Source organism: Protopterus annectens, chromosome 1.part0 (assembly GCF_019279795.1).
Source record: "Protopterus annectens isolate FY-2018-M chromosome 1.part0, PAN1.0, whole genome shotgun sequence".
NCBI classification, from domain to species: Eukaryota; Metazoa; Chordata; order Ceratodontiformes; family Protopteridae; genus Protopterus; species Protopterus annectens.
The window spans coordinates 466,064,552-466,076,848 of record NC_056725.1 but is presented as its reverse complement, the minus strand read 5'-3'; the positions used below and the strand labels follow the sequence as shown (position 1 = coordinate 466,076,848).

General features: G+C 37.6%; 1 protein-coding gene across 2 annotated transcripts in view; it reads left to right on the top strand.

Moving 5' to 3' along the window:
• KDM5C (lysine demethylase 5C) overlaps window positions 1-12,297 on the top strand; it is a gene marked incomplete at its 5' end in the record, with an annotated part of 2,556,543 nt that overhangs the window by 828,185 nt on the left and 1,716,061 nt on the right. For both annotated transcript variants that reach the window (XM_044060510.1, XM_044060501.1), the window contains 1 exon segment: window positions 7,127-7,285. In XM_044060510.1, coding sequence (XP_043916445.1) covers window positions 7,127-7,285 — 159 coding nt within the window.

The window sequence follows — 12,297 nt, the reverse complement described above, 5'->3', positions numbered from 1 at the left end:
TGCAGTATGCATATATTTTCAACAGTTTCCATTCAGTCTAACATTACATAAATTGCTCAAGTATTGCCTTTTCTTAAACTTCAGTCATCCATAACCTTATTCTGCATGTGTTGTTGCTGTAAATTGTCTATTTGTATGTAATTTGTTTTTTCCTTTTATAAAGATCTCACCTCCAGTTCTTAGCTCGTTTAGAACATTCAGTACTTCATTTACATTTGTTATAGATTCTGATCTCAATTTTCTAGTAATCGGTTTTAGGCAGCTGATAACAACTTAGGAATTACTATATATAGACAATTCGGATATAGTTTCCCAGCTCAAACGAGTAATTTCTTTGGTTATAACCATAAGTTCTCCCAGTTGATCAAGTACAAAATATCATTTGTGAATAAAGTTAACTTTTTTGATTCTTACTGGTTATATCCTTGGAAAGTCAAACAATACAATTTACTGTGACCTGCACTGCAACTGAAAATAAAACAAACTTTAAAGAACCTTTAAAAAAATCCATTTATTCAACACACCCATGTAGTGTCGTTGAATAAACTTTTTTTTTTAAAGTTTGTTTTGCTTTCAGTTGCTGTGCAGGTCACAGTAAGTTGTATTGTTTGATTTTTTTTTTCTTTTCTACGTGCAACTGTACCTGATAGGTTATATTTTTTTAATTTGCAAGTCCTTGTTTGCCAAAAGTAAATAAAAGAAAAACCCTTACTTGGTTCCTCTTTTTAAAGACATCTTGTTGGGAAAGGAACCTTGCTGTCTTAAGTCTGGCCTCTGACCTTTTATATAGCCTCATAATTAATCTTATGCTGCCAAGGGAATGCAAATATTGCCGTTGCTGAACTCCTAAAATTCCAGCTGACTCTATTGAAGATTGTCTCTTCATCATGACTCACCCAACAGTAAGGGTGTTTTCTTATACTCTGGATCATCATTACTGATGTTTTGACTCCCATCCACAAAATCATATTGATCCATATCTCTCTTTGCAACACAGTGTCCGCAGTCTCTTTGCTAGTATAGACATAAACACCTTTATAATCATGAGTTACAATTAAAATTAATATAAAGCTGGGTCTGAAGGCTATTTACCCTCTTTGGATAATGAAGCAACTACAACTTATTCCAAGATGCTGGTACTGCCCCACATTTTAAAATATTGTTAAATAAAACCTTCCTGATCTTTATCACTTTCTCCCCTCCTGACATCCAACCTTCTGCAGGAATACCATCTGTTCCAGGATTCTTCCCTGTTGATTGTATCTCATCATTTTCTCATCATCCCTTCCTGTTGTGACTATTCATTTTTGAGCCTCATCTTCCTGTAACCACATTGGTCATTTGTGAATATTCCATTCCAGTGGAGCTCAAGAAGTTTGCACTGTAACTTCCAAAGGGTGGAACCTAAGCCTTTTGACGGAATCAAATGGGTTTGTATCAGAACGTCGAACACTTGGGTTGTCGAACGCCTAAACGTCAACACCTAAATGTCGAACACTCAACTGTCACCAGCTAATTACGCAAATTTTTTCCCCATGGAAAAATTTGCTTGGCCAACAAAAATAAATACTTTAAAACCCTAATCAAGTGTGGGGGGGTGTACCCTATACCCCCCCCCCACTAAATATACCAACCCCAAGATCGCTCTACGTTAGGGAAAAGGGCAAATCCCCGATGACGGCCAAGCAAATTTTTTTCCCTGAGAAAGAAAATTTGCATAATTGGCCGGTCGCGGTTTTGAGCATTCAACGTTTAGGTGTCCAACAACCTAAACATTCGACAACATGACAGGAACCCAGTCAAATTATGTTCTCCCATTTTAAACAAGTGTTCATATCTCTAGAACCATAGGGGTTATGAGAGAAGTATAAATTGCAAACCTTCAGCACAAACTATTTCTATAGTGGTAGTATTCTTTAGGTGCTAGGTCTTAAATGAATTTTACAGGTCACAGTAAACAAAGTAACTTAAGTTTGTAAAATGTTGTAAACAACTTAAAATAACCATTCAAGTTATAACAGTGTCCGCAGCAGTTTTGTTCATCTAGCTGAGAGATTTTATATGAGGCTAAGGAGTTAAGTCTGTGTTACTTGGTTGTTGAGATATTTAGAAAAATGTGAAAATTGCATCTATATAAATCAGTATAATAAAAACATCATTTAATATCTTTTTACTTGCAATAAACAGAGGTGAAATATTAAAACATTTGAGTTTGCCATTGTGTAAGCTTTAAGATGAAATCTTTTAAAACCTTGTACATAGTATGGTTTTGGAATTATTGATGCAAATATGGAAAAACAATATTTGACACCTGGAGACGTCAGTAGGAGTTAACTGCAGACTGACCTGGAGGCGTCACTCAGATGTAATGAGTTAATCTGAGTAGAAAATCTGAGTTCCCTGATTGATTTTCTTTTCATAGGCTCCTGAGGTTTGGCTATGACTCATTTTACTTTATGCTGCTCAAGTCATGTTAAGAGTTTGTGATGTGGAGGTATCAGAAATACTTGCTTAGCAGCAAACCTTCTAAACAATTGCATTTTATCGTAATATTATGTTATTTTCTTTAACATGCATCACTTGTTCTTCCTCTTGTTCGTTGAGATTCCCCTTCTTCTGAAGTACTTAGACTTTTGACAACCCTCTAAGTAACTTGTGTTACTTCTTTCCCATATCTTTCTATGTTATTCTGCCATATTTTTTAAATCCATGTTTATTTTATGTCGCTCCTTAGCTATCTGGTCTGAAGAAATTATTATTCTTCTCTAATAACTATCAAGTCATTTCCACTACCTATTCACTAAATTCCTCTCTAATAAGTAGGAAAGTCCCAGTGTCTCATTTGTCTTTCATTACCCTGCATCTTTAGCTTAGTCCTGTTTGATTGATTTGAAATCATTGCTGGATGTGTTTCAAAGCTTTCACTTAAAGAAGCATTTTTACATGCTCCAATGAAAACCGATTTCTATCCGGTCTGTCACCATGTGGAATAATAAATTCTCTGTGCTCTTGCTAGTAAAATTACTTCATTGATTCCAAATCTCATATATTTCTTCAGCAGTCTACACTTTTTTGTTATATTTTCCCTTCATAAGTCCCCCTGATACATCCTCACTATTGCAAGTCAGGTTTTAGTTCCCACCTATAAACAGTGTTCCCTGTTGAAAGCTAATTATTTCACCCCATATTCTATCAATTTACATAGAAGTTTTAGGTGAAATATAAATACGTTACTGTATAATCCTCCTTTCCTGCCAATAACCATAATTACTAAAAGTCCCCCATTACTTCCTTTTTCTCTCCCCGTCTTTCACTATAGGAGCTACTGAAAGTATTTCCTCCTTTTTCATTTGTTCCCAATACTCTACTGGACATCCATTCTGAAGTCCTTTCTATGCCATATTCACATTGTGATTTCTATCCAAATTTCTCCTACAACATTGATATTTGCATCCTACACCACTTTATATAATTAAGTACTCTCTGCTTTACATATTTACCTTTAATGCCATTGTCGTTCCATGGTAAAATTGATAAAACAGTTATTCCAGTAAAAAGCTGTTACTTAAACCTGTTCTGTATGACAGTTACATTGGATATGTGTTTCCATCTTGTGATATGCATGCAGACTTTAGTGCTTGGTGGGCTAATGGTGTATTCAGCTGCTTGTCTTTTCTGTTTGAACCCTTTCCACATTTTCCCAGACTTTTTGCTTCAATAAAAACATTTGGGAAATAAGAAATTAAATACATTTGAACCACAACCTCTTTTAACTTGCATCAAACACACAAAACTATATAGAGTTCATAAAATAAGAAATTACCCTTCCATATAAGGGCGATTACCACAGATAGAGAGCTACACACCTACAGGCTTTACCTATTGTAAAGTTAGGTTTAAGCATGTTGGAAGTGCATGTTAGCTGTTGTGTTCCTTCTTACACAGCTATCTCTTGCCCCATCTCCGTTGCCCTCATATGTGTTTTAAAGAGCAGTTTGCATGCTTCCATTTAACTATTTTTTAGCCTTATGAAAAAGTACACTGAAAAATATTGCACTGTTGTATGTATTGTGTAATTACTAAGGCTGTAAGGGATGCACATCTTTGAAAAGGTATTTACTTCTCTCCGTATCAAACTTTCTTTTATTTTCACTGACCTGCTGGTCAGTTTTCTTTTAGGTAGTAATCATGATGTTTCTTACACAGATGTGTGAGAGTACATTCTTCATTCATTTCTTGACTGCCTGCAACTGTAGACGCACCATCTCCAGCTGCTGGCTCTCGTTAATGAAAAAATAACTGATAACCTTACTGATACAAGAGACAGCTGTTCTTAAATACTATAAAACAAGCATTTTTCTTGTGTTCCATTTTCTAAACTGTTTTCTTAGGGAAAAATATCCCCTTGCCTGCAGCATAAGTTAAGAACATTGATATGTGTTTGCGCATGTAAAAAGGAGAAATGTATTTTAATAGGTACATGTAATGCACATGTAAAAAGGGAAAAAAGAGGAATGTATTTTAATAGGTACATGTAATCAGTGCACTTTTAATTATTTACCCTGCAACCAAGATTGCTAAAGCATATTGCTTATATCTAGCCTTTGTCTTGTTATAGTGAAAACCCTGAATACACTACAGTCAAGGAAAAATGCTTTCTTTAATAACACTAGCATAAATATCAGTCACTGATGCGTAACCCCCCAATAGGTTCATAGGTGTTTAGTTACGCTAACGACCGCAAGGGCCTTTTTAAGCCTAGCCATGCATCCCAAATCTCTTGACAAGTTCTGATACCCTTGATAAGTGTATGCATGGGCTTGGGAGACTAGCCATTTACAGGTTCTTACATTTAAAATACCTCTGTGCACTATACCAAACTACTTCATAATATAATATGCAGTTTATTTCAAAACATTTATTGTACATTTCACTAAGCAAAAAAGTATAACGTTGAGTTGTATCTTTAGTCTCTTCATTGTCGTCCTAAACATAAATGACATGTTAGAAATTATGCTTTAAAGCCCCCCCACACCTATTAAGCATAATCAAACTTCCAGTCCTTTTTTATCCACTTCTTGCAGAAGCATAGGCCTCGTGTTCAAACTGCATCTTATGGAAATCACACTTTTCATATATTTCCTACTTTCCCTTTATTCCTGGTCTTCCTCATCAGCTTGATCAACTTTGGTCTCTGCTTCAAGTGCAAGGCACTCCTGAATTTTTTCTGACCAGCACCTGCGTTTTTTTTCCATCATGAAATTATTTTCATCTGGAACTGTGGAAAAAGCTTCACTGACATGTTCTCCTCTTTGGTATTGTCTTGAGACACAGTCTTCTTCAGCTTGCTGATTCACTCTTTGCTGGTTTAGCTTTAGTTCTACCTCAGCTTGTTCTGCATCCAAAAATGTATTTCATTCTTCACAAACAATATTGTAAAAACAGATGGGTATAACAAGTTGAATCCCAGACTTGCCTCTCAACATCCCTGACCGCAGGGATAAACTCACTTCTCTGCTTGTTTACAGTGACTATTTTCCACAAACACTCTGGTGTCAACAATTCTTAATTTTCTTTCTGCCACAGTTTAGTCAGGAGCAGCTCTTTTTGCTGGTATAACTGCATCTTTCTTAATGTATGTCTTAACTGCTTTGTCATGGCCAGATTTGGAGCATATGCATGTGGTGTGCCTTTTCAGTTAAATACTCCTGTGGAGTACCAGCCCAGTTGCTTATTTGTGCTTTCAGAAAATGAATGCAATCTGTCCCTTCCAGTTTCAATGGTCTAGCAACAATTTCAGTTTTTCTCTGCATGCTGTCGTCTAATTACATTTTGAGACGGTTCTTCTTGAGAAGCCTCATTCACCCAGTATTTCTTTCATTTCAGTCTTTTGAGTTTTGTAAAACCAAAGCTTCTCTTCTTCCCATGATGTTTGGCATTCTGTATTGCTTCACTGCTTCACTTATTTAAACACCTCTGAATGTGTTTTATTTTATTCTAAATATCTGAAAGCCATCTCCTATCCCAAAGCTGAAACCTGAAGTAGGTTTTGCTGAACAGCTGTAAGGCTCTTTCCCACCGGATTTTTTCTTCTTTTCTAGTTGATTTTCTCTCTTCTTTCTCCAGATTTCCTTTTTGCTGACATCCATGCAGTGTATTGATTAGCCAGTAAACGAATTTTACCCAAATTGATAAACCTTGACAAATAGCAAAACAAATAGTTTTCACACTGGGAGAGCTCTAATCAACCTACTGATTAGTGTGCAGCTGTCTTGGATGCCCAGCATTCGTCCTGTTGAGGGGCATAGTACAACTAATAAGATAAATACTGCAGGATAAGCTTTCTCCCAGTTTCCTCTTATGGGTATTTTCAGGTATGTACTGCAAACATCTTAGTTTTGCATGCTTTCTTGTAGTTGCATTTTCTAAAGGTTGAACTTTACATTTATACTTTATTTTTATATATTTTTTGTATTATTTCAGGAGTTTTTAGTAGTCCCCAACCTTTAGTCCTTAGATGTGTTGGGGTTTTCTTATGTTTTATCCTAATGGTCTTATTTCAAGAGCATTTCTTCATGCAGTTTTTTTCTGTTCAAGTCTTCCAAATAAAGAACAGAATAGGAGACAAGCTGAACAGTCTTTTAAAGCATAGATTTCTTGTAAATTATCCAGGCCTATGACTGCATAGGCTGTCCATCAGAAAATCATTTTACTGAAAAATTGAGCTGAAGATTAGCACTCATCAAGTAGCTGTAATATCAACTGTGTTATGATTTCTACTGTAGCTATCCTGTTATTCAAACATTTGTTATGTTAAGTATTATCACACAGCTACCCTATTCTTTTTACTTAAGCAGTGTCAGTAGAGTAAAACTGCACTAATTAGCTGTTAACTGTGTCTGGGATTATTGCTTTATGCTGTCTGGAAAGGCTTGCTTTAATTGTGGTTATTTTATCTAACTATTATATGTCTTCATAATAATGAAGTGGGAGATGACCACTGTCATTTTTCTGTTGCTGTACTAGTTTTGTTTTTGTTACATATGTGATTTCCTGGTTTGAGTAATGTAGCACTAAGTGCATTATTTAAGAATATATGACAGTAACAGGGATTTCTTTTGCGTAGATGGTTCCTACAGAACTAGTGGAGAAGGAGTTTTGGCGCCTGGTTTGTAGTATTGATGAAGATGTTACAGTGGAGTATGGGGCGGACATTCATTCCAAAGAGTTTGGGAGCGGGTTTCCCATGAAAAATGGCAAACGTAAACTGACTCCAGAAGAGGAGGTAAGTATCCGTAATTGATTGTGGAGGGTGAAGTGATATTTTTCAGAGCAGCATCACCAGGTAATCTCTTATTACTTGAAAAACAATGCTCACAGTATCCTGATATATTTAGATGCCTCTCTGTTTCGAAGGGTTGGTGCAAGGTTGTCAGATAAGCATTGCACTGACCCATTTTAATGAGGGGCCAAGATTTGTCACTCACTACTTGGTGTCAAATCTCAGACTTCAAAGTATTATTTGAAACTTTCTCAATTAGTGTGTAATTCATGTAGATTCAACTTGCTGCCTCCTGGAACTCCACCATCAAATTTGCAAGATCATATTAGAAGGGTATCTTATACTTATTTGCGGACATTCATGGTTGTTTGGATTAAACGGAGGGGACATAGTCCACCTTCCCAGGTATTTTTTCTTGTCTTCAGATTATAAGCTATTTTTGGTCCCGGAAGAGAAGCTGTTCACACCATTTTGAAGAATTTCTAATTGAAGTGCATCTTTTGGTGTGCATGGGTGTATCTGTATGCGACACATCTACAGTTAGCCTTACTCGGCTGCTCATTGAAAAGTTATGGAATTTTGTAGGAGATGCCCTTAAAATTTCAAAAATCTGTGACCAAGGCCATGTTTAGATGTTCAGCTGACAAATTTGTACAGTAATTTCTTTCTGCATACATATACTGGATCATCTCAATTTTGCTTGGTATTTCATTTTATTTTCATTTCTAAGGCAAAAGAAATGAAACTGTGGAAAACCAAACTGGCAGTTGTTCCCCACCATAAGATAAGATGGAAGACGCTCTTGAAAAATTTGTTCAGGCATGGATTGCTGCGATTTCTAGAAATATGAGACTCTTTTTGCCTTGCACTGTATGGAGTATTTGAAAATTCTTTTTTGTATAATTTGGAGAACTTGGTAGAAAAATAGAGCTTTGCATATTGTGTTTCAGTCAGAAACATTGCCACTTCTCTCCTGCTTACTTCTGTCTTGGTGAGCTTTGTAGTGTGTTTTGGGAAAGCCCTGCTGAACTGTGTGTTTCCATGTTTAGGACAAAAACTGGATTCCTTCCCAGTCACAGAGTAGACTAGTCATCTGCCTGTCGTACATTTTCATTCACTGGTTTCAGCAGGTGTCAGTGAAGGCTGAAGTCATTATCCTTATCTTCACAGTACTGGAGGGGGGTCATACAGTTCTCAGGGAATAGCAAAAGCTGGCAGAAATGTTTTAGTGGCAGTGAATAACAGTGAACAAATTTAAGTTGTGATTGACCCTATGGATAATGGTCACAGCTTCATAAATCATTATGATTGGGTCTCCAGTCATAATGAATTTGTTTTGAGACGTGGATGTCAAGAAGTTCACATCAAAGGCAAAGCTTGAAAAGTGAATGTTGCCATGTTGAGAACACAAATAGTTATGATTAGAGAACCCATCTTAAGTCTTTGCAGTACCTGGAGCTTCACCTCCTCTGATGTAATCATAGGTAGTGGGGAAGTGTAAGAGTGCCAAGTATTTTACATTTTGAAAGTCCTAAAGCACACAGTACTGCAATGTTAATAGCAGCCAAAAGCTAATACCACTGATGGGCTAACAGCTTTAAAAGCTCTTAAGTACTTCTGTTTTCCCTTATTTATGCATCAGCAATAAGTGGTTTAAAGTATTCAAAGCTCTTTTAGCTTCTTACTGCTGTTTTGTGGTAGCCACCATGTATGCTGTAGCAAGCACTAAAGTTTAACAGCTCTAAAAGCCATGTATAATAAAACTTATGCACCCTTTGATGCTGCAGTGCATAACTAGGTTATAGTTCATGGAACACAGAAGATTATGATCTCTTCTCCAAATGTAAACTGCTTATGTGTTTGGGACATCTATGCCAGTAAATTCACCTTCAGCACAAATCTCGAGAGGTGAATTTTGGTATCCAAGTTGAGAACACACACTGTTACTGTCAGACACATGATTATAATTCTTTGTAGTGCATGGAGATTTGTCTGCTCCATGTACTACTAGTTAGAGACAAAAAAATACTTTTGTTGCTATTCAAAGCTAGTAAAGGAGTTGGCACATGCCGTCAGACAGTAGGAGGTGTCTTTATGTATTGTGTGTGTAAAGGAGGCAGTTCTGTTTTTAACTGACTGTAATCCTCTAAAGTAGCAGGTAGAAATGAAGTTGAAACAAAAATGCTTCATGTTCTGTCACTGTCATTTGTTGGCCGTCACTGGCAGACATTGTTGTAATAGTGCTTAGGGTTACCTGATATTGGAGTGTAATCATGGTGCTCAACGCACTTAATCTTGGTTATGCTTCGAAGTCTGGGAAAAAAGATAAATTTAATTATGTCCTTAGAGCAAGATTTGATCTTAGCACCTAAGGATGTTTTACAGAAGCTTGTTAAGGATATATAGGCAGAAGGCAAAACAGCTTTAAAAAAACTGTTGGAATTTCACTGTGCTATATTTAAACCGACAGTGTGGCAGAACAAAGTATTCGAACAGCTTTTAAAGCCATTAGTTTTACAGAGGAGCACTGTTTCTGGTTCCTTTTTGACTAACGGCTGTACCAGCATTAAAAGCTTTGTAAGCCAGGAAAACAGTTGGCTCTCATGTATGTTATATACACATACTGTAAATAGCAGTGCAAGGAGTGGAAAAAAGCTCTTATGTGGTACAAAAATTATGACAGGTCTCTGATCATGCCAAGACTGACATCACAAGCTTCATTTATTTACTTGTGTTTGTTTACTAGGCTTATCTAACTGGGCAGTTCAAGACCCCGTTTTCATTGGATGCCCAGAGAGAAAAGCTCCACAAAATTGCACATTGTTAAAATAAAAAGAAAAAATGTAGACAGTACAGAAAAGTAGAATGCATGCAACAGGACAAAGCGAGTTTCTGGGGCAAGGTGGAAGAACAATTATTAAGCAATGTAATATACTTGTGTGTAAAGAGGAGGGATATGGGGTATTTATGAGAGTGGAAAAGTTAATTAGGAAGAGATAGGAGAGCAGGGAGGTTATTACAGGGGAGATTGCTGGAGTGATTTGCAGAAAGGAATATGTGTTAGTGGAAAGGTAAAAGTTTAGAGCTGGAAGAGAGTAATTTGATGGTTTCTGTGATGATAAAGGGCAGACATTGTGACTAGAGGAAAATAATAGGATTAAAAGAAAATTTGGATGTAATTTTCCAAAAAGCCACACTAAATTGGCCATAGGTGTAAATGTACGGTATGGATGAACTGCTGCAGGGCTCACCACCAGCTTTGGCTCTAGATAATTGTCACTATTAGTGATACCCTGGTCCCATGTGTTAAAATGGAGGAGAAAAGGGGTTGTGGATGGATATGAATATTTGCAGAAAAAAAGCTAGAATGTAATGGCAAATTTAGCCAGGTGAGCTGGAAGAACAGTGCCAGGAATTAAATAGGTAGTCCTTCAATTTTGAATCAGGTGGAGGAGGATATTATCCAAATAGTAGTAGGGGGAAGTCCCATAATTTATGGACATAGGTCAAATGTATGATTTTTTTGATATGAAGTAGATTTGTGCCCCAATGAGTGAAGGACCCTTGTGGGGAGTGTACCATTGTAGGAGTGAGGGATTGGTGGTTGTCAGGAACGGAGTAATTTTATGCACCATTTTTAGCTGTGTGTAGCTGCTTTTTTTTCTTTTTAAATATAGTGCTAGACTGTGATGAGTTGAGTTGGGCAATTTGATAATACATTTGGCAATTCTGTTATGCATTGTTCAACTTTTTGGATTGGCATTAAGTTGATGTTTGTAAAGGTAGGTGAGCTGTGGAGATAGGATGCAGCAATTCTGCATGATTGTGTAGTAAAAAATTTAGAAGCTTGATAAAGAAGTCTTAATTTATAGTGAGTGTTTATAAGCATTGAATATGTTTGATTAATTTAAGTTGATATTCTAGGATGAAGCCTCAAAATTGAAGATGTTCATCGTGTTACACTGCTGCAGTCATTACACTTGGGTTATCCTGCCGTCAGGCGGTCCCGCAGTCGGCCAGAGTTCCAAAGTCTTGGTCCGGCGTCGGTTGCTGTTGCCTCCTCCCTGACGTCAGTGCGACAGGGGTATATAAGATGCAGCCGATGCCATTTTCTTCAGTCTTTCTTGCTGCGCGGTGCCCGAAGCAAAAGCAGTTCGCAAGTGCCGGTCGGCCGTCTCCTGAGATTTTCATTCCGAATCCAGAACCAAAGTCTTCTACAAAGCTAAGTATCCCATTGGGGAAACTTTTTCTTGCCTCAGACTGATGTCAGTAAAAGTTAACTGTATTTCTTGTGGGAAGCAAATATCTCATAAGGATTTCCATTCCTATTGTATCCCATGCCTAGGCCCTGACCACAACGTTACTGGTTGTCGGTTTTGTGCTAGGTTTAACAAGTGCACTATTAAACATCTGTTTGATTTTGCCCGACATTATTTTGGTATAAAATTCAATTATACCATGCCGTCGGAACTTCCGACGACTGGAATACACAAAAAGCGCAGAGACACAGATAGGCACCCGAGGCCCAAAACTGACGACGAAGCCTCTTCTAGGCCAGTCACCGGTTCTCCGGTTTTCAGCGAGGCGCCTTTGCAGCCCCTGATGACCGCTTCTGTAGAACCACAAGCCGCCTCTGACTCCCATGTGGAGATGGCTGGGCCTTCGGACGCACAAGCTCTTCAGCCTACCGAGACTAACCTTTCAGAGGGATCCGGAGTAGATGAGCAACCCACAGCTACAGAGGGTGTCTTCAGACCTACTCAGTTAAGCATTAAACCCTCAGCTAAGTCTAAGCCTCCTTTAAAGTCAAAGAAACAAATTCAGCATTCTCCAGGACAAGCCTCCGGCCATTTTGAGCATTTGTTTCTTAGGCATGAAGACCTAATTACTCTGATCAGGGGGTCCCATCCCCCTCCTGATAAAAGGCCTAGACAGGATGCAGACTATGACTTATCCGACCAGGTGTCCATCTCTTCTGATTCATCCTCAGACTTAGGATACTCTTTATTGTCTCT